The 23,729-nt window shown below is 41.3% G+C and overlaps 1 protein-coding gene across 2 annotated transcripts in view; it reads left to right on the top strand.

Annotated features, from left to right (window-relative positions):
• Window positions 1-3,125: 3,125 nt before the first annotated feature.
• Window positions 3,126-23,729, top strand: part of CPVL (carboxypeptidase vitellogenic like) — a 97,929-nt gene continuing 77,325 nt past the window's right edge. The window contains exons 1-3 of one of the 2 annotated variants that reach the window (XM_075212287.1): window positions 3,126-3,293; window positions 18,980-19,173; window positions 20,630-20,748. In XM_075212287.1, coding sequence (XP_075068388.1) covers window positions 18,996-19,173; window positions 20,630-20,748 — 297 coding nt within the window. In that variant the 5' untranslated portion in view covers window positions 3,126-3,293; window positions 18,980-18,995. The remainder of the gene's footprint in view (window positions 3,294-18,979; window positions 19,174-20,629; window positions 20,749-23,729) is intronic. The other variant, XM_075212288.1, reaches the window with a different exon arrangement.

The following is a 23,729-nucleotide window of genomic DNA, read 5'->3' as shown; positions in this document are numbered from 1 at the left end:
TTAAAATCGGGAACAAACACAGTAATAAAACAATACTGGGTAACACAGGCAGACAGAGAGGTAAACCTGTGGTTTGTATTGTATAGCATACAATGATTGGTGGTTTTGAGAGACCCAAAACATGTGCTGTTTTGAGCAAATTTCATACTAGTTTAATGTGCACATTTCAATTGGCTCATTAAAATAGCGAGATTGTGCCTTAAGATCATCCGTAAATACTTGGTACTTTTTCAATATTGTTGACAGGGGCCAGAGAAGAATTGATATAGGAGAGGAGTGTTAGAGCAATAACTAGCTAGTAAGTAGTTTAAAAACAGTGATTTCTGAGAGCTATTTGTATTTCATTTTATAATATGGGATATACTGAGTGCAGGCTTATTTCTTCTCTGTTTTTGCCTCAAAATATTGTCTTAGCAGCTGTTAAATTAACCGGTTGTTAATTTATTTGAATCCCACCCCTGTGTGTATATATATATATATATATATATATATATATATATATATATATATATTGCAAATATGTATAGCAGAATTCTTTCAGTAAAGTGCTAGCCACACCCCCACATTAGGTTGGCCACACCCACTTGGCAAGTGTCACTCCCACTTCGATGGGGGTCGCCGGTGCCCTGTCTCGCCCAGGGCACTAAAATGTCTAGTTACGGCACTGGGATTATTTTAAAAAATGGAATGAGCAGGGAGGGGTGTGCGGAAAGATTTTATAATCTGCAACAATGTTTTCATATGGAAAGGTATAAAAGGATAATGTGATGGGAACGCGCAGAAGACAACCTTGATTTTGGTGTCAGCCACAGAAGGACTTAAAGGGAGGTAACAGAGAATTGGCAATTCATTATAGATCCACTCCTTAGTACTCAGAGGGGAGTGTCACTATACACACTGCGCTGTACAAGCAGCATAGTAATATATTGTTTCCCGGAACAGACAAATTGCATCAGCAACTTTTAAAGGAAGCAGAAGGACTGATGTGAGTGAGCTCTCTGTACAGCGCTGCAGAATCAGTGGCGCTATATAAATAAATGTTCATGATGATGATGAAGGTTGTGGTAGGGATTCTTATTGGTAGTGTCTGGAAGAGCTACAGCAGTGTCTGGAGTACTGGAGTATATTCATTATGATGAACAATGTCTGTTTATATATATATAGATATATATCATTTGTAGTTGAAGATAAACTTTACTGTTTTCTTTTTCTCATATGACAGAGCAGCTCTGCTTACCGAAAAACCTATGAGTTGTTTACAGGATGCTTCTACATAGTCCTTTGATGTCTGTTCCACATCCTTAGTCACAGATTTGGATGCAAAACCAAACAGCCTGCTTGCAGCGACAGCATACTGATTTACCTCAGAATGCTGTTTATTTTTAAAAGGTAGATAGCCAAAGCAGAACATGTGAAGTATCACAGGACTTTCTTTGCTTGCAGTATATATAGCAGGATGCAATAGATAAATATTTCATGGGGGTCATGGGATCATATCTAACCAGGAAGTTATCTGTGTGGCGTTTATATATTCTCCCCCCTATTTGTTTGGGTTCACTCTGGGTGCTCCAGTTTCCTCCCACACTGATAGGCGTCTGACAAAATTGACCCTAGTTTGTGTCCATGTGAAAGGGAATATAGATTGTAAGCTCCACTGGGACAGAGACTGATGTGAGTGGTTAATTATACTCTGTAATATGTATGTGTTATATAAAGAAGTGTTAAATGAATAATACTCATGTAGTGTTAATATTACGAATCCCAGCAGTCAAGTGATTAAGTGTAGGAATAGTGCTCGGGTCCCCTTTACTTTCCAGCACTAATTCCCTATTGATATGTAAAGCTTATGTATGTACTGGTACGTACAGTTGGAATAATACCATAGTTGCCTACTCTCCCGGAATGTCCAGGAGACTCCCGAATTTCTGGGAGTCCTCCCGGACTCCCGAGAGAGCAGGCAAACCTCACAGTTTCTAATAGCCACAATAGTGGAGTGATGGATGGCGGGGCTTATTTTGTGAATCGAGAGTCATCGTGACCCCGCCCCCCGCTGTAATTGGTCGAAAACAGTGATTGATGGTTCGGCAGTGGGGCCAAATGCCGTGACCCATCAGGCCCCGTCCTCAACCTGCCCACCTCCCCGTGCTCTCCTGTTGGAGTTTTTTCAAATGTAGGTAAGTATGAAAAAGACCCATTGGAGCTGTAGGCAAGGCATTATTATGGGGTTCCTTCCTTCTTCCTATTGTGTCACACAGCAAACTAATGTACAACGCCCTCTTCACAGGAATAAGCTACTATATTTCCATCCTCAAAAGCACCAGCACCCTGGCAATGCCATAATTTCCAATTTGACAGCCTTCAGCAGTTCCTGAATGCCTATTGTCATTCACTGTATTGGCAGCCCATAGGAGGTTTTACATGGAATGGTCCATGTCGTCCAAGTGACAGACTGATTCTTGGTCCTTGCAATTTCCAAAAATGGACAGATGCATATTTTATTTGCACAACAATGTTTAAATGCCTGCCTCTCAAATAACGGTTTTGTGGAAAACTTTAATTTTACAGAGCATAATTATTGAAATGAGCCACAGTGGTGGAAATGGTGGATTATTTAGGGGTATTTCTTGCAATGCAAATAACTTTCTAAACTGTTTAACTTTTGCAAAACGGCTTGAATATTGCACCATTTGAGATCTCATGGTCTTCAGTCTCTCATACTTTATTTTTTTAATGGACCTATTTTGCTCCAACATGTTGCCTATGCCATGCCAATATATAACAGACCAGAGCCTGATTAACAGACCCCACGAGGCCCTACTGCAAGATACGGATTTGTGTCCCCTCACCAACATGTCAAAAAAACACACATAAAAACGGTGCCTCAGTGCTCACAGAGTTTAGGTTGCCATTTACTGTGGATGATCCAACTCTGCAACATACAAGTCTGGGCACAACGTTTATCTTAGTAATTTGCTTTTTTAGTTGAACCTGTGTCCTGTGCACACCCTAATCAAGTGTTCCCTTTCGAAAATCCCCGTTTACAAGTGGCGAGTTGATCACACATCGATCTGTAGCACCACCTAGTGGATATATAGATAATTGCAATAAATTCCCCTAATTACACTCTTCACGTGCTTGTCATAAGACAGACAGGCCTCTGCTGGTCACGGCCTGTTGGTAAATTAGGGAAGTGAGAATGTGGTGCTGCTCTGTCTCCTAAATCATATATCGTCCGTCCATGTCCGACTGTGCGTAGTGTTTGTGCCGGGCACTCACCCTGCAAGTATCGCCCGGTAAGTGATCAAACGGATCAGTTAATGTGTGACATGCAGACTGCAGTGCGTGCATGTGTATTGAGCTTACATGAGATGTGCAGTACACTACTGACACCGCTTCCTGGTTGTCTCAGCTGGGTATAGCTCAGCTGCTGTGTATGTTACTTCCTAGTGACTGATCGCTAATGTTATTAGCATTACTATTGTTCTCTATTAATTTCAGTCACATACATGAGATCTTCTCTATTGTCTACTACCCGCCAGTATTTTTCAGGGACCGGTATGTTTTTATCATTTATTTCGAACTTATGAAGTGGAGTAGAATAAGTCTTTGTAGTTTCCCTATGTCCAGCTGTGATCTATATCATGTGATTTGATGATCCTGCCGTCCAGTGTTACTGGAAATTGTGAAATGATTACTGTATATTCAACAAATAATTTGCTCTACCACCACGTTGCTTTTACTATTTTGCAGTAACTGGGTTAAGTTGTCATGCCATTCTTTTAACCCTGAATTATGTGAAGTAAATTAAAAATGGAAATTGTTGATTTGCTCATCCACCTCTCCCTCAACAATTTTTTTTTTCTATCCTCATTCGGTTTGTGTTACACAAGTGTTTATTGTCATGGTGCCAAAAACTACCCACATGAGCTTTTTTTTTTTTTTTTTTGCATTCTGCCTCCTGCTTTTTTTCGCATGTGTGTCAGGTCAGGACACACAGGTGACAGTCACAACAATTATGCATTCTTAAAAGAGCATGGTCCTTCAGAGCGTATATAAACACACGCACATATTGCTGGGCTCCATGGCATGAATCTACACATATGTCTCTGGGGGGAAAAAAATCTTTTTCTTATTTCTTTTTTTTTCCCTTCTCATGCAAACCATGACTTAAACAGTCATTGCTATCTCTTTGTATTGTACAAATACACATTAATTCAATGCTGGAACACTGTTCTATACATGTATTATATAAACACAGAAAACAAAAGCGTAAATGCACTGCTGTATACTGCTCGATACTTTGCTGTTCATTCTTTCAATATCTTTATCAAACTGGTCACTTTTGCCAATTTATACCTATGGTGACATCCCCTCCACATTCAAACTGTGTGTTGAAAGCCCACATGCCTGAAAGCAGTATGCTGCTGTTTCAGCAGCATAAATTTTAGAGTGAATAAATTTGTCATAAGGATTGATGGATCTCCTCCCGGCTGTTCCATTTCTCTAGTGGTTCTCATTTGCTTTGTGAATGGTTATGCCACTGGCAAATCGTATGTGGCGGCTACAAATTGTTACAGAATTGCATTCTGTGTCCCATACCTAAACATTCTCATTCCAGTATTTCAATTTCACAGTGCAAGACTATAAGTTACTGTAATGGTTCCTGAAATGTGTGTTTCTTTGCTGGCTCTCCTATTCGACAAACAAGAACCAAACCTCACTGATCTAAAAAAATACGTTTCCACTGTACAAATGCCATTGTTTTCCTAGTGCAGATGCACTAATATGCAAACTGTAAAATCATTTTGGCACTTCTCAACAATTCAATGTATTGTTCCTATAAATGTGCTTGACACATGGGCTTTGCATATACACTCATCATCATCATTTAATATATAGTGCTTTCTGTAAGGGAAGGAGTAGGTGAAACCTGATGTTCATTCTTGTTCCTTAAATGCGATCACCTGATAATGTTTTTGGCATTCACTTGGCAAGGATGCTCACAATAAAAAGTGCATAAAACCAGCTAAGTTAATGGTTTATCAAGTGGTTCAACTTATCTGCTGTGGATGGAGTTGGTGCAGTGCTCTGCTTATACTTGTCAAGTGTAGGAGAAGGCTTGGAGACACCATTGCTTAACAGTGACTCTACCGCCTGCCGTCCAGTGCCGTGGTTCATGGCATTATGTAGTGCGGAGTGCGGTCTCATGCTGCAAATCCTGGTTGGAAGACTTTCTGTTAGATGGGATGCGAGTGAGCAACTTTGTCTTCATGTTTTGGCAAATGATTATGTGATGATAAAGTCCCTTTTATGGTTCTATATCTGCTGCCGCTCTCTGATCCTCCTCTCGCCTGCACTTTCTCTAGTAGTTTTCACCTCCATTGTTCCCAATCCTTTATCTGTGTATCTATCACTAGTCTACTCTGCCATCACTTCTTTCTCTCTATCTGGACTACTTTTCTGATTAACATGTATGCTTTAGATTAGTGTAGACATGATTGCTCTCTTCCCTGACAGTCTAATTTAAAAGACCCTTACTCTAACTTCACTGTGACCAGAACTGCTTTTTTTTTTTTTTTCTCTGATTGCTTTTCTATGGTAATTTTACCATCTATAAGTTTTATGGAGAAAAATGTTCTTATTTATTTTTCCTATTTCTCTGAACACATAGTTTTGGTATCTTTTACAACTGCCTTCTAAATTATGTTCTCGGAGTTATAGAGAAATAGTCATATCATTCACAATAATTTTCTCTTACTTTTTCTCTCATCAGCCTCTCATCAGCTCCCCATTTGTTTCACTAACATGTTTATTTCTGTTTTTCCACTTCCACTACTCTGTTCCACTCTCCTCTCACTTCTCCCCTTTCCGTTACTGTCTGTCTCGTTGTCAGTGATGTTCACTGACTTATCCCCTCTATCTCCTGGTAGATGCACTTGTTCCTCTCAGACGGTGTTTAACTGACCCTCTGCTTATTGACCTCACTTACATCTATGTAAACTTACACTACAGATAATGCTATTACACCTAACTATGCGGCCATGTAAAATGTACTTTACAAAGGGTTGTACATGGCCGCATTGTTACATTACCCCCTTAAGAGCAGCGTTAACAGCGTTGCCTATGTCTGTGAAGTCCAGTCCCGCCGGCGTCGTCTTTCTTCGGGATTGCTTCAAGTTGCTTCACAAAAGAGTCGTGATGGATCCTCGTCGGGAAGCAGCTGTCCGGACTCAAGATGTCGGGGTAAGTGTTGTCGGTGTAACCACCATCGATATGCTGACTACCACCGGTTAAACTTAGCATTTCCCAAATCAGCGCCTAGTGATTTTTTTTTTTCTTCTTTTAATTAACCTACTACTATGTTTTTGGAGTGTAGGAGGAAAACGGAGTACCCGGAGGAAACCCACGCAAACACGGGGAGAATAAACAAACCACACAGATAAAGCCATGGTTGGGAATTGAACTAATGACCCCAGTGCTGTGAGGCAGAAGTGCAAACCACTGAGCCACCGTGCTGCCCATATCTGTGTCATGCTCCTCAAATCCTTAGGTGATCACAGATGCTAAGTGTATGAGGGCATTGGCATCTAAGAAGACACCTTTACCGTTAGGAAAGAAATTCTTCAGCATGGTGTGAACATGATAGCGCAGTACCATTAACTAGCGAATGGTGTTGACTTTATCTTCTACGAGAATGACTGACTGCACCTAAGCCTTTTATCTACAGAAGCCTGCAGCCATATGCACACAATAATATGTTGCCTGTTTAAGTAAAAACCCTAGAGCAGGCATGTGAATGAGTACAGTGCAGGCACTTCATCTATGCACAGTGACAATCAATAACCCTGTACTACTCCCATGCTTCTGTATGAGAAATCTACTACAGTCATGGCCAAAAGTTTTGAGAATGACAAATATTTTCACAAGTCTGCTGCCTCAGTTGTTATGATGGCAATTTGCATATACTCCTTCATGACATTCTGAGTGATCAGATGAATTTCAATTAATTTTAAAGTCCCTCTTTGCAATAACCATGAACTTTATCCCCAAAACAACATTTCCACTGCATTTCAGCCCTGCCACAAAAGGACCAGCTGACACCAGGTCATTGATTCTCTTGTAAACACAGGTGAGAATGTTGACGAGGACAAGGCTGTAGATCACTCTGTCATGCTGATTGAGTTCGAATAACAGACTGGAAGCTTTAAAAGGATGGTGGTGCTTGAAATGTATGTTCTTCCTCTGTTGACCATGGTTAACTGCAAGGAAACATGGGACAGTCATCATTGCTTTGCACAAAAAGGGATTCACAGGCAAGGATATTGCTGCTAGTAAGATTGCACCTGAAAATTTATCGGATCATTAAGAACTTCAAGGAGAGAGGTTCAATAGTTGTGAAGAAAGCTTCAGGGTGCCCAAGAATATCCAGGAAGAGCCAGGGCTGTCTCCTACAGTTGATTCAGCTGCGGGATCAGGGCACTGCCAGTGCAGAGCTTGCTCAGGAATGGCAGCAGGCAGGTGTGTGTGCATCTGCACGCACAGTAAGGCGAAGACTTTTGGAGGATGATCTGGTGTCAAGAAGGCCAGCAATGAAGCCACTTCTCTCCAGGAAAAACATCAGGGACAGACTGATATTCTGCAAAAGGTACAGGGATTGGACTGCTGAGTGCTGCGGTAAAGTCATTTTCTCTGATGAATCCCCTTTCAGATTGTTTGGGACATCTGGAAAAATGCTTGTCCGGAGAAGGAAAGGTGAGCATCAGTCCTGTGTCATGCCAACAGTAAATCATCCTGAGATCATTCATGTGTGGGGTTTCTTCTCAGCCAAGGGAGTGAGCTTACTCATAATTTTGTCTAAGAACACAGACATTAATTTTTAGGTACATGGCCAGGAAACTCCCATTGAGAATTTGTGGGTCAATCCTCAAGAGGCGGGTGAACAAACAAAAACCCACAAATTCTGACAAACTCCAAGCATTGATTAGGCAAGAATGGTCGGCCATTAGTCAGTAAGTGGTCCAGAAGTTGATTGACAGCATGCCAGGGCGAATTGCAGAGGTCTTCAAAAAGAAGGGTCAACACTGCAAATATTGACTCTTTGCATAAACTTAATGTAATTGTCAATAGAAGCCTTTGACACTTATGAAATGCTTGTAAGTTTACTTCAGTATACCATAGCAACATCTGACAAAAAAAAGGTCTAAAAACAGTGAAGCGGCAAACTAGCAATCTTGTATAGTCCATCATGCGTTATAAGTTCTCCCTTGACCAGGCATTCACCTCTTCTCATTCTTGCTCTTTATCTCTTGACATACAGTGCATCCGGAAGGTATTCACAGCACTACACTTTTTCCACATTTTGTTATGTTACAGCCTTATTCCAAAATGGAATAAATTCCTTTTTCCCTCAAAATGCTACACACAAAACCCCATAATGACAAAGTGAAAAAAGTTTTTTTTGAGATTTTTGCAAATTTTATTTAAAATAAAAAACTAAGAAATCACATGTACATAAGTATTCACAGTCTGCTCAATACTTTGTTGATGCACCTTTGGCAGCAATTACAGCTTCAAGTCTTTTTGAATATGATGCCACAAGCTTGGCACACCTATCTTTGGGCAGTTTTGCCCATTCCTCTTTGCAGCACCTCTCAAGCTCCATCAGGTTGGATGGGAAGTGTCGGTGCACAGCCATTTTCAGATCTCTCCAGAGATGTTCAATCAGATTCAAGTCTGGGCTCTGGCTGGGCCACTCAAGGACATTCACAGAGTTGTCTTGGAGCCACTCGTTTGATATCTTTGCTGTGTGCTTAGGGTCGTTGTCCTGCTGAAAGATGAACTGTGGCCCCAGTCTGAGGTCAAGAGCGCTCTGGAGCGGGTTTTCATCCAAAATACTCTAACTAGTACTTGCACTACTAAGATGGGCCTCTTGCTGATTACTGTTCTTTTTGAGTTTTCCATTTGCAGGAATTGGAATTTTACAGAACTAGAGCATTATAATTACTGCTACTTGTTTAGGTTGGTAAAGTGGTTCTAGGGGGAGAGGTATTCAGATGACCACTCATAGAAGCAAATTACTTTTAAATAGTTGGACAAATTACAGATGTTCTATTGAAGTTTGTGGTGCATATAATGACCCCTGAATTGTGCATCTGAGCACCATTAATATATAAGGTGGGATGCGCGTAGCAGGATTGAATTGGTGTCTAAGGTCACTATATGAAAAGGTAACTAAGACTCGGCAGCTAAAATAGGGGAGAGCCCACTCCCCGTTAATAGATTGATAGTAATACAAACTTCAGCACTTGCGCCAACAACATTAATGGGTGTTCTCTGAATGAATGGCTGTCAGATTGTATAAAAGACACATATTTATTGGTGGTACAACATATCAATAATAAACCTTCTAAGCAAATCTAGTATTTGTGACCATCTATTAATGTCAATCAATCATTGATCCTCCACAATTCTGATTGCTCGACCCTCTACCACTCATTTGACCAGGGATTTTGAGTATCGATATTAGTGGACATCCTTTTACTTTAAGGACTTTTTATCATTAATGAACTTTTTTGTATATTTTGAACTATAGATTTGCTTAGCAGGTTTATTATTGATATGTTGTATCACCGATAAATTTGTCTTTTTATACAATTTGACAGCCATCCATTCAGGGAACACCCATTAATGCTGTTGGCTCAAGTGCTGAACTGAGCACCATTAATAACCGAATAACTGTTTTGTTTTTTTAAATAGACTTCTATTATTTTTTCCCTTCACATATTGCCTGCTTAGCACAAACTATTAAATTGTTTGTTTGCATTTTCCTGTAAATGCAAGTGTGCAGGATTTTATTTATAGGTACAGCAGCTCTCAGATGTTTGACACATAAAAGCACAAACACTTTGCAATCACCAGAAAACAATGTGTTTGTGTGTGTGTGTATGTATGTATATGTGTGTATGTATATATATGTATGTATATATGTGTGTGTGTGTGTATATATATATATATATATATATATATATATATATATATCTCTATATCTATATCCTAGGGAAACAAAGATCACCGCTAATACAGTTTCGTCTTTCTACTTTGGAAAAAAATAAAAACATTGGGTTTACAAAATTAAGCTTTTAACTAGAGATGCTCAGGCTCGGTTCCCCCGAGAACCGAACCTAGCGGATCCGAGTACCGAGCCACCTTGATACTTTTGCGCGCCTTCGGAATTGAAAATGAGGCAAATGTCATTTTTGCGTCATCGGATTTCGCGAGTTTTGGATCCTATAAGTATCGCCCTCCACGGCGATTCAGTGCCATTTCACAGAGGGACACAGAAGGGGTAGCACAGTTCTTGGCAGTCTCTAGAGCAGTTGGGCAGCGTCGTAGGTAGAAAAGAAAGAGCAGGGGTAGCCGTGTTCCTCAAAGTCTCCAGTGACATTCAGGAGAACTCCATTGCTGAAATAGAAATAGGGATTCTAGGCTTGGTCTTCTGAATTTGCAGTCAAATTGTACAGTGTTATCAAAATGGATTCACAGCAGTACACAGAAAAGCAGGAGCACCAAGCAGCTGCTGGTACCAGTCATGATGATGGTAATCCCTCTACGTCATCTGGTAAAGCCTATGTTAAAGTGCATAGTGTTTGTAAGTCAGGGAAACCAAAATGTAAAAAAACACCTTTCACCTTATCTGTAATGCCTGTAATCCAGGTAAAGTTATCTGCAGAAAAAAAATTAAATTGGCACCATGCCATTCTACACACACACAGTGGCAAGGAAAGAATGAGGCCTTCAAATTTCTCTGAGTGCTAGTTCTGCAACTGTCATTGAGGCATCTTCTTGTAAGGTCAGTCGTGACCATGCAAGACCTTGTCATTCAGACTCCAAAAGTGGTGTCCAAATACTTCTACGTGTAAAAGCCGAGCTGAAAGAAAACCGTAAGGCATTAGAGGAAAATGTATGTTCAGATTCAGAAATAACACAAATCCTTGAGGAGTCTATCCACGAGTGCTATGTGTAAGCCTGACCTTTCTGATAGTGTTCCCATAAACTAGAGATGGTCACTGACCCCCGTGTTTTGGTTTTGGATTCGGTTTTGGATCTGGATTACCGTCGTGTTTTGGTTTTGCAAAACCGCCATTGCGTGTTTTGGTTTTGGTTTTGGTTTTGTTTGGTTTTGTTTTGCTATTTTTTGGGAAAATCCATGTTTTTGGGCCTAAATTAACCCAATTTAGTGCTCCAACTGTTTTAGAGACAAGTAATCTAATTGTTGAGGTAATAAATCATCCAAAAAAACAGTTTAATTCTTCGTTGGTAGGCCTATTCTACACACAAAACAGATTGTCTTCCTCTCCATCTATGCATATTGGCAATGCAGCCATCGTCTTTGAATGTATATTACACCCTACACTTATAGTTAAATATGTAAAGAAATGGAAAAAGCCAGTTTGGTTTCTGTCTCTCAAGGCCCCCCTCCACTTGTATAAAATAGCAAAAAATTCAGCCATTATAGACTGTACAATATTAATTGACATGGAGAAAGCCAGTTTGGTTTCTGTCTCTCTAGGCCCCCCTCCACTTGTATAAAATACTAAAAAATTCAGCCATTATAGACTGTACAATATTAATTGACATGGAGAAAGACAGTTTGGGGTCACTCTGTCTCTCTAGGCCCCCCTCCACTTGTATAAAATACCAAAAAATTCAGCCATTATAGACTGTACAATATTAATTGACATGGAGAAAGCCAGTTTGGTTTCTGTCTCTCTAGGCCCCCCTCCACTTGTATAAAATACTAAAAAATTCAGCCATTATAGACTGTACAATATTAATTGACATGGAGAAAGACAGTTTGGGGTCACTCTGTCTCTCTAGGCCCCCCTCCACTTGTATAAAATACCAAAAAATTCAGCCATTATAGACTGTACAATATTAATTGACATGGAGAAAGCCAGTTTGGTTTCTGTCTCTCTAGGCCCCCCTCCACTTGTATAAAATACTAAAAAATTCAGCCATTATAGACTGTACAATATTAATTGACATGGAGAAAGACAGTTTGGGGTCACTCTGTCTCTCTAGGCCCCCCTCCACTTGTATAAAATACCAAAAAATTCAGCCATTATAGACTGTACAATATTAATTGACATGGAGAAAGCCAGTTTGGTTTCTGTCTCTCTAGGCCCCCCTCCACTTGTATAAAATACTAAAAAATTCAGCCATTATAGACTGTACAATATTATGAAAAATGGACAAAGCCAGTTTAGGGTCACTCTGTCTATGACACCCTACCCTTAAGGATAAATTGCCCTAACAGCAGCCTTTCAAGATGGTATGTGATATGGAAATGCCACAAGTCCCTTTCCTCTTTGGGGGTAGATTGCACCCTACACTTACATAGAAAGTTTTAAAAAGATGTTATCGGCATCATCTTCAGCTTCATCCTCACCCTCATCAGTGTGTACGTCATCATCACAGACTATCAATTCATCGCCGCTTGAATCCGCCATTAGAGAACAGTCAGTGCTTGGATGTCTTGGATGGTGAAGGCCTTCCTCGTGGAAGATGTAGTTCATTTTTATAAACATCATTTTCTCCACATTTTTGGGAAGTAACCTTCTACGGCGATCACTGACTAAGTTCCCTGCTGTGCTGAACACTCGTTCAGAGTACACACTGGAGGGTGGGCAGCTTAGGTATTGCAAAGCAAGTTTGTACATGGGTTTCCAAATGGCCTGCTTTTCTTCCCAGTAAGGAAAGGGACTGTCTGACATTTCCATATCAACTACCTCTTGAAAGTAATCCTCCACCATCCTTTGCATGTTTATACTCCTATTGGATGGACTTATGGGCAAAGTGACACATTTTTTTGAAAAATCCTTCAAACCAGCCCAGATGTTAAATTGTTCTCGTCTGCCCCCTGTGTCTTCCCTGCTTCTTTTTTGGAAATTTAATTTTTTACGAGCAACAGCTTGAGAAAGTGAAGGAGGACACGTCGTCAAGCCGAGGCCCAGTTCAGCGGCCAACTTGCTGAGCAATAGCTCCTTGCAAAAGTTCACATCTCGCTCATTTACAAGTAAAGACTCAATGTAGGTTTTAAACCTTGGATCAAGCACAGTGGCCAAAACGTACTGATCCGAGTTCAAGATCTTAATAACTCGAGGATCATTGTGAAGCGAATTAAGTACTTGATCGACAAGGCCAACATACTTTGCTGAATTGCTTGCTTTCAGCTCCTCCTTCATTTTCTCAAGCTGCTTTTCCAATAGTCTAATTAAAGGAATGACTTGGCTCAAACTAGCAGAGTCTGCACTGACCTCACATGTCACAACTTCAAATGGTTTCAGCACCTTGCACAGCACTGAAAGGATTCCCCACTGTGCAAGAGTGAAATACATCCCCCCTCCTTTCCCAATGTCATGACTTGTGCAATATGCTTGGATGGCTTTGCGCTGTTCCTCCATCCTCTGAAGCATGTACAGGGTGGAATTCCACCGAGTTACCACCTCTTGCTTAAGTTGGTGGCAGGGCAAGTTAAACTGCTCTTGGAGCTGCTGTAATCTCCTACATGCTGTGGCTGAATGCCTGAAATGGCCTGAAATTTTACGGGCCACCGAAAGCATCTCCTGCACCTCACGGTTATTTCGTAGGAAGCTCTGCACCACCAAGTTGATGGTGTGAGCAAAACAGGGAATATGTTGGAAATCACCCAGCTGTAATGCTCGCACTATATTGTTGGCGTTATCTGAAATGACATACCCTGGGGAGAGTCCGAGTGGTATAAGCCATGCATCAATCACATCTCTCAGTTTGCGTAACAAATTGTCAGCCGTATGCCTGTTAGTGAAGCCGGTGATACAAAGAGTGGCCTGCCTGTGACAAATGTTACGTAGTGGTGTACATGCTGCTGCTGTTCCTGCTGGTGAAGGTGAATGACCAACCCAGTGGGCTGTCACAGTCATATAGTCTTTGGTTTGGCCACTTCCACTTGTCCACATATCTGTGGTTAAGTGAACAGTGGGCAGAATGGCATTTTTCAGCGCAATCTCTACATTTTTACACACTTTTTGGTATAGTTGTGGAATAGCTTTACGGGAGAAATGGTGTCGCGATGGAATTCTGTAACGCGGACACAAAACCTCAATTAACTGTGAAAAACCAGCTGCGTTTATTGTGGAGATTGGACGCAGATCTAACACTAACATTGCAGCCATGGCGTCTGTGATTCGCTTGGCGACTGGGTGACTGCTGTCATATTTGCTTCCCCTCGCAAATGATTGTTTCACAGTTAATTGCTGAAATGTAGGACTGCTCATTTTATTCACCTGCCTCTGGGATGACGATTCACCCCCAGCAGCAGCAACAGCAGCAGCAGGACTAACGCTTTCTTCAGAGGAATCAATAATAGTGCAGGAGTCATCCAGCCTTAAGTGGGATGCCGGGCTAACTCCGAGCGCTACTGAGGATATTGATGAGGATGGTGTGGTGGGTGTATTTTGTAGCCGTCGGTATGTCGGTGAGCGGAGGGTCTTAGCTGATGAGGGAGTGCTTGTATTCTTTTGGGAAGAACTTTCAGCTTTTCCCAACACTTTGCCATGAACTCTCGTTAAATGGCGTAACATAGACGAGGTTCCAAGATGGTTAAGGTCCCTCCCTCGACTGACTGTGGCTTCACATACACTACAAATGGCTATACAATTGTTGTCTGGATTTGGGTAGAAATAATTCCACACATAAGAAGTGGATTTTTTTGTTTTATGCCCAGGCATGACAATGGCCTTTTTCTTGTCACGTGCCAGAACTGCTGCCACTGGTGCAGGACTTACACAAACAACCTCATCCTCATCAACATCCTCATTAGCGCCCTCGTCGCCTACACAAATCTCCCCCTCATCCTCTTCTAATTCCAAAGTGGCATCCTCAATTTGGGTATCACCGGCTACACTCGGGCTATTAAGGCACACATCAGCAGAATGCTCACGATTAGACATCCCACTGTTGGATGGACTCTCCACAGGGATTGTTGTCATTTGTGAATCAGAGCAAATATTCTCCTGTAATGCCTCACTGGTATCTTGCAGCTCAGCTTTGACGCGTAACAGTAGTTGTGCACCAATTGTAGCCTGGGTAACTTTTTGGGATCTGCCACTAATAGCCAAAGGTGAAGGCCTCATTCTCTCTTTGCCACTGCGTGTGTAGAATGGCATGCTTGCAATTTTTTTTTTATCGTCACTTAACTTTTGCTCAGTTACACTTCTTTTTCGCTTCAATACAGTAAATTTTTTTTTGGTTTTTGTTTTTTGCACTAATTTGAAAACACTCTGTTGTTTGACATCGCCTTGGCCAGATGACGTACTGGGAACACTAACATCAGGACTGGTGACAGAACCTGGTTGCTCATTTAGATCATATGTGGACTGCTTTGAATCCATTCTGAGCGCAAACCACTGGGGAGTGCTAAAAATTATTGAGTAGATACTGCTGACAGATATGACTTTTGACAGCCAGAAATATTAATGCACAATTAGGGAGGACACCCCAAAAACACTGAGGAGTGCTAAAAATTATTGAGTAGATACTGCTGACAGATATGACTTTTGACAGCCAGAAATATTAATGCACAATTAGGGAGGACACCCCAAAAACACTGAGGAGTGCTAAAAATTATTGAGTAGATACTGCTGACAGATATGACTTTTGACAGCCAGAAATATTAATGCACAATTAGGGAGGACACCCCAAAAACACTGAGGAGTGCTAAAAATTATTGAGTAGATACTGCTGACAGATATGACTTTTGACAGCCAGAAATATTAATGCACAATTAGGGAGGACACCCCAAAAACACTGAGGAGTGCTAAAAATTATTGAGTAGATACTGCTGACAGATATGACTTTTGACAGCCAGAAATATTAATGCACAATTAGGGAGGACACCCCAAAAACACTGAGGAGTGCTAAAAATTATTGAGTAGATACTGCTGACAGATATGACTTTTGACAGCCAGAAATATTAATGCACAATTAGGGAGGACACCCCAAAAACACTGAGGAGTGCTAAAAATTATTGAGTAGATACTGCTGACAGATATGACTTTTGACAGCCAGAAATATTAATGCACAATTAGGGAGGACACCCCAAAAACACTGAGGAGTGCTAAAAATTATTGAGTAGATACTGCTGACAGATATGACTTTTGACAGCCAGAAATATTAATGCACAATTAGGGAGGACACCCCAAAAACACTGAGGAGTGCTAAAAATTATTGAGTAGATACTGCTGACAGATATGACTTTTGACAGCCAGAAATATTAATGCACAATTAGGGAGGACACCCCAAAAACACTGAGGTGTGCTACAAATTATTTAGTAGATACTGCTGACAGATATGACTTTTGACAGCCAGAAATATTAATGCACAATTATGGGGGACACCCCAAAAGCGCTGGGGAGTGCCAAATATGAAGAAAAAATAATAAACCTCTATCCTCCTCTCTGCACTAGCGATTTTGGTTAGAGCAATTGCAAGAACAATATGGTATTCTCTGTCCCTGCTCTAATTAGCCTATGACTACACCCTGCTCTCTCCCTCTGTCAAATGGCGATGGATTGCTGTGGAGGCGTGTATTTATAAAGTTGAAGTATCGCGAGAACCGAGTCCCGAGATCCGACGACGTCACAATGACGTTCGGCCTCGATTTGGATTCGGAATGGGCGGGAGAGTACCGAGCTGCTCAGCTCGGTACTCGGATACCCAAAGTTCGGGTGGGTTCGGTTCTCGGAGAACCGGACCCGCCCATCTCTACCATAAACCTTTCTGCAGATGTGTGCATGAACAGCCCAAGTGTAGCAGGTGATACACAAATTGAGAATGCCACGTTGGAATTGCAACTGGATGGGGGGGGATATTTGTGTAGCCGTGAGGGCGCTAATGAGGATGATGTTGTTTGTGTAAGTCCTGCATTGGTGGAAGCCGTTATTGCACATGATAAAAAGAAGGCCATTGTCATGCCTGGGCATAAGACCAAAAAATCCACCTCTTATGTGGAATTATTTTTAGCCAAATCCTGGCAACAGTTGTCTAGCCATTTGAAGCGTATGTAAAGCCACGGTCAGTTGAGGTAGGGACCTTAACCATCAAGGAACCTCATCCATGTTGCGCCATTTGAAGCGAGTTCATGGCAAACTGTTGGGAAAATTGGAAACTTATGCTAAAAAAAAAACCAACAAGCAGTCCATCAGCTAGGTCCCTTCTTTCAGCTAGATCCCGACACACAATCTACACGCACAACACCGTCCTCATCAATACCCTCCGTAGCGATCGGAGTAGTCCTGCATCAAAGTTGCTAAGGCTAGATGACTCCTCCACTATCCTGGATTCCTCAGAAGAATTCTTGAGCGTTAGTCCCACTGCTGCTGCTGCTGGGGGTGAATCTTCATCCCAGAAGCAGACCAAGAAGAAGACTACTAGTAGTTTACAACGATTGACTGTTAAACAATCCTTTGCAAGAGGAAGCCAGTATGAAATCTGTCACCCAGTCACAAAGCCGATCACAGACGCCATGGCGACTATGCTAATATTAGATCGGCGTCCAATATCCACTATTAATGCAGCTGGTTTTAGACAGTTACTTGAGGTCTTGTGTCCCCGTTACCAATTTCCATCACAACACCATTTCACTAGAAAAGTCATTCCTCACCTCTACCAGAAGGTTCGTAAAAATGGAATTATTGGGCTACAAAATGCCATTCTACCCACTGTACACTTAACCACAGATATGTGGACAAGCGGAACTGGTCAAACTTAAGATTCTATGACTGTGACAGCCCACTGGGTTGGGGATTCGCCTTCACCAGCAGGAACAGCAGCAGCATGTACCCAAGTACGTCACATTGGTCAGAGGCAGGCAACTCTGTGTATCACCGACTTCACTAAGAGGCATACAGCTGACAATCGGTTACAAAAAAAAGGGATGTCATTGCAACATGGCTTATCCCGCTTGAACTCTCCTGAGGATATGTCATTTCTGATAACGTCACCAATATTGTGAGAGCATTACAGCTGGTGGAATGTCATCACATTCCCTGTTTTGCTCACACAATAAACTTGGTGGTGCAGAGCTTTTTAAAAAATGACAGACGTGCAGGAGATGCTGTCTGTGGCCCGTAAAATATGTGAACATTTCCGGCATTTGGCAACAGCATGTAGGAGATTGCAGCAGATACAAGAGCAATTCCACCCTGTATATGCTTCTGTGGATAGAGGAACAGCGAAAAGCCATCAATGCTTACTCCACAAGCCATGACGTTGGGAAAGGAGGGGGATGCATTTTAGTCAAACGCAGTGGAGAATACTTTCCGTGTTGTGCAAGGTGCTGAAACCATTCGAAGTAGTCACCTGTGATGTGAGTTCAGACACTGCTAGCTTGAGTCAAGTGATTCCCTTAATTAGAGTTTTGGAAAAGCAGCTTGAGAAACTGAAGGAGAAGATTAAACAAAGCAATTATGCTAAGTTTGTCGGGCTTGTAGATCGAGTACTTTATTACCTTCGCCATGATCCAAGAGTTATGAAAATCTTGAAATCTGATCACTAGATTTGGCGACTGTGCTTGATCCTCGGTTTAAGAGCCATGTCTTCTCTTTGTTTCTAACTGACCCATTATTATTACATTAGATCCAACACTGGTCATCTTCTCTGGTATAATATCTATGAGAGCCAGCTGACTCTCAGGCTTTTTATTAGGAAGGGAAATGTGATTGTAGCTAGTTGGTGAACATGGATGTTTTTAAATATGCAGCCCCTGAATACCTTTGGTAATACCAAATGCATTCAGGGACTGCAGATTTACAATGATAAGAAACTTTTTTTTATATATTTCTCCAAGTGATTCTGGGTCCATCATTTAATTTGTGTGTAGTTTTGTAACAAAGATGTTGCTGAATATATTGACATCTGAAAACCTTTTCTTGTTTTGTAGGAAGTCCGGTCTCAGAATGGAGAATTTAGGAGGTCTGTTGTTACTGGCGCTGCTGGGAAACCTCAGACAAGGTTATGCTGTTGGTCCTTTCAGTCAAATGTTTAATGGAGTAAAAGTCCCCCCAACAACAAGAGGGGATCCAGGGAAGCCACTCTTCCTAACCCCTTACTTGGAAAGTGGAAAGATCGATGAAGGTAAAAAAGTATTGTTATATTTACATTGCTTTTCGTGTTAATTCCAGTTTCTGGGGAAATGGCTTTTATTGGTCGCTTTAGCTCATGCATTGGATTACTGCAGTAAACCCCCCCCCCCCTCCCCCAGCCAGCAGGATTGCAGGGTTTCTACGGCCGGTACTCCTGTGTTAAAGGACAAACTCTGCTCTGACACCGCCTGCTCAGTGCATGAAATGCTTAACTGCTGATATACGTTCTCTTAATACTTATTTAACTTCTTTGAATGACACGAGACATAAATGTGGCAAAATTAAAAGGAGTTTATTTGCAAATATAGTGGTGGAGAAAAAAACTGTCTGTACAACATTTGCCAGGCAACCAGGGTGTCCCAGTATTAATCATGGGACATCTACAAATGGGGGGATAACCAAATTCACCCTGGGCGCACATATCTTCCTTACCGGGACAGTCTGCCACGGGCACTACAGAACCTGCAGCCCTTCTGGGATAAAAGGAACGCAGCCACAAACCGACACACGGGTGCTACTTGGAGAGAGACTATAGCTGACTCATCGAGGAGAAGTGGGTACAATGTGCCCGCTACCATAATGTGAGCCCCAACCACTGGCCGCCGACTACGTTGCATTTTTCAGCAACTTGCCATCCTGGATCTCCACCAGTAACGTCAAACATACCAGGAACTGGCCATCGTTACCATAGAACAGACTGAGAGTCCGTAACAGACACCTGAGTTCAGTCAACCAGGGAGGGTGGGCAGGCAACTTCCTGAGCTCAAATTAATGATTTCCTCCACGCCCATCAATCTTATAGACTATACCTAGCCCTCCTCTGTGACATCAGATGGACGTACTCCTCCTCAGTTATACTTTTCACCCCAGAGGACTAGCTTAGTGACACAGCCTCAGCTTTCAATTTCCTTCATGCTTACTTCATCCTTCAGTTCTTATAGCCACTAATAGTCCCAGTCTTCAAATCTGGCAAAGGGTTGGGCTACTTTTAGGTGGCGCAGCATATCTCTGTAGTATTGTCTGGGTGCATTGTTGTCATCAGTGTCCTCGCTTACAATTCTGAGATGTTGATGATATGGAGACTGCAGTGAGGCAGAAGTGCTAACCACTAAGCCACCATGCTGTCTACATGAAGACATGGGGGTTTAGGTGCACATCAGGATACTGTTTGATCCAGTTTATAGTTTGTTCTCCTCCACAAGTCCTGAAATCCACTAAGGACAGGAACTAATAAACTGCAGCAGAGAAACTATGTAAAACATGCAGACAAATTGGTGTAAATCTTGCAGTATGCATTGTAAACTATATAAATATTCAGCTTTTGAAATAAAGCAGTAGGCAGATTTTAATATATTTTATTTGTCATTTTTATTTGTTTGAACCTTCATCCCATGAATTCTTCATGGTCGCCATGTTTTAACAAAGCTAAATGTATTCTCCTATTTCAGCACGTGAGTTAAGCCTTGTAGGAGAACTCCCGGGGTCAAATGTGAAGAGTTATTCAGGATATCTCACTGTGAACAAAACCTATGATAGCAATCTCTTCTTCTGGTTCTTCCCTTCTGAGGTAGGACCACAGAATTACATCCTATATCATCTAGGAGGGGTTGTTTTGTGTTGTTTTGGGGGTGGGGGTAAAAAAAAAAAAAAAATGGTTTTTAATTTTTTTTTTTCCCCTTTTTAAATTGAAACTTTACATTAACGAAGTCTCTCCTTTTTCCCTTTCCCTTTTAATTTTTCTATTCATGTAGTAAAATACCATCCAAGACTGCAAGAACCAAATTAAATTTCATAAACTGATTTTAGTACAGAATTGAGAATAAACCCCCCCCCCCCCCCCCACTATTTTAGAACATATTAACATCTGTGCTAAATGTGATTTGATTAGAACAGATCGAGAGGTTACATAAATAAACATTAATCCTTTCATGAATTGCACACTAGCTGGCAATCAAACGCCAACTACCTTGGTAAAGAAACAAATTCTGGGGGGTTAACGCAGTGACTGTTCTGGCTCATCATCCACTTTCTACCAGCGCCTGTGTATGTGCAGCCTCCGTATAGCATAATGGTCATCCTTCTGCTTTAGTCGGCACTGATCAGAGTGGAGGGCATTAAAGCATTAGAGCGTGTGTAAGGAATGCGGTACTGGGCCAGAGATGGACAGTGAAATAGTTGGACATTTGCTAGATGTTGGGTCTCTGTCTTACTATGATCAGTGTTGCAGGAATTGTTTGAAAGTGAAAATTAAACAAACCTTAATAGCATAGGTTAAAAAATTAAAACCTTTCACTGGTTTTCACCATGTGTAGGTTTGATTCGGTGAGCGCTCCCTGGCTGTCTATAACAGATTGGGGAAGGAATATTGGATCTGCTGCCACTAGTTACACAGATTGAGGATTACCTGACACTCCTCGTTTAACAATAGAAAATATATAGATTGTGTAATGGGCGCAATAAGGGGTAGGAATTTTGGCACAAATAAGGGAATGATTCCTACTGATAATATTTATACACTAAAAAGTATGTTTTCAAAATGTATAGATAAAAGAGATTTCCTAATAGATCACATCTAGCGTTATAACATTTCTTATCATAACATAAGTAAAACATGTGATATTGCTTTTTCAGTATCCTAGAGTATATTGCAAACTATGTGCAACTTATCTGATTAACAGATCTGTGTCAGTCCAAAATTTCTTTGATCTTCATATGTAGATCAAAATAAATGCTGTGCGATTCAAACTGTTTCCATTCCCATCAGAGCTTGTGATGTAAGGTGTGCTCGTATGTTAGAACATAGGGAGAAGGGAAGAGCAGGAAAACATATGATGGTGTAGTGCGTTTTAAAACTATTTATTAAAACTTTAAAATCAGAACTCACATTGTATGTGAAGTATTGTTCCTCAAAAGGTATCTTTTAGAGTCCTTTCTTTATCCCTCTACATGCTCCTCCAGATAGCGACAAAGCGTTCACCGGAGCCAGCCGTGCTGGTTGTGTGTGCGAGCACCCAGGGAATCCTGTGATGTCAAAGGGGCGTGTCAAATGTCTGGATTGGTACAACGCGTTTCGTCACTCACTACATGTTGATTCCTGCAGGCCTACACCACTATATGTTTTCCTGCTCTTCCCTTTTCCCTATGATCTAACATACGAGCACACCTTACATCACAAGCTCTGATGGGAATGGACGCAGTTTGAATCGCAAAGCATTTATTTTGATCTACATATGAAGATCAAAGAAATTTTGGACTGACACTGATCTGTTAATCAGATAAGTTGCACATAGTTTGCAAATATACTCTACGATACTGAAAAAGCAATATTACATGTTTTACTTATGTTATGATAAGAAATGTTATAACGCTAGATGTGATCCATTAGGAAATCTCTTTTATCTATACATTTTGAAAACATACTTTTTAGTATATAAATATTATCAGTAGGAATCATTCCCTTATTTGTGCCAAAATTCCTATCCCTTATTGCGCCCATTACACAATCTATATATTTCTTAATAGCATAGGGACTGCAGTTATCATTTGTATTGCAAGATACAGAAATCTACATGTAAAGGTTCAATTAAAAATGTTTTTTTTTCCTGCATGGGATTGGATAGGATGAACATGTACTCTAACAGTGCATATGTACAGAAAACTTTTGTGGGGTTGAAACGTATTGGAGCTGATGGAGAGTTGTTCACAAAATCTGCGTAAATTCAGCTAGAAAAATGTGCATGCAAAAATCGAGTATTTCCACCCATATACAGAGCCCTGCACATCTCAAGATGCTTCCGGCTCCGCGTCGGCGGAGGTTTAAGTAGTGGCGTTGTCGTCATCAACTTTCAGCAGGTACAAAAGATACACCTCCTAATAGACACACACGGGTCCCCGCGCTGGTGTGTATGCGCCGCGTTTCTGTTAACATGCCTTAACTGTACTTGACCTATTTCAGAGCTCCCCTTTCTTCCCCGTTCTGCCTTTGCAAGTGCTAGTGTCAGATACAGACAAGTCTACAGTGGCGCATATTCTGGCGTTCTCTTTGTGAGCAGACGAAAGTCTGAATTTGCGCAATTTACAATACGCAAACTGCCATGATTCAATGCCCACTATAAAATAGATTTAGAAAACCACCTGTGCTTCTGTGTGAGGATCTAGGAGACACAATTATTGTGTGATTTCTGGGGACAGGTATGAAATCAATAGTTCTAGAGCACAGTTAACTTGCGTATCTATGACAACTTGTGTTCTTAGGATTATCTTGTGTGTGTGTGAACCTTTTTGATTGGGCCAGTCAGATAGAGGAAACTTTATTTTTTGGAAATTTTAGAGCTTTAGGCTGGTTATCCACTGGCGTTTCATTAAACACCAGTGATCCTGCGTGTCTTGTGTGACCTAGCGGTAATGAGCACTTACGGTTGTATTCAGCATGCGTAAATGGAGCAGGCAACATCCAAATAAAACCAGTGCTGCAACACTAACATGACGGACTGCAGGAAGAAATGCGGGTGGGTATGGGGTCATTAGTGCCAATTTGTTTCATTCCCT

This window comes from Mixophyes fleayi, chromosome 5 (assembly GCF_038048845.1).
Source record: "Mixophyes fleayi isolate aMixFle1 chromosome 5, aMixFle1.hap1, whole genome shotgun sequence".
Classification (NCBI taxonomy): Eukaryota; Metazoa; Chordata; class Amphibia; order Anura; family Limnodynastidae; genus Mixophyes; species Mixophyes fleayi.
This window is presented reverse-complemented; position numbering and strand designations above follow the sequence as displayed.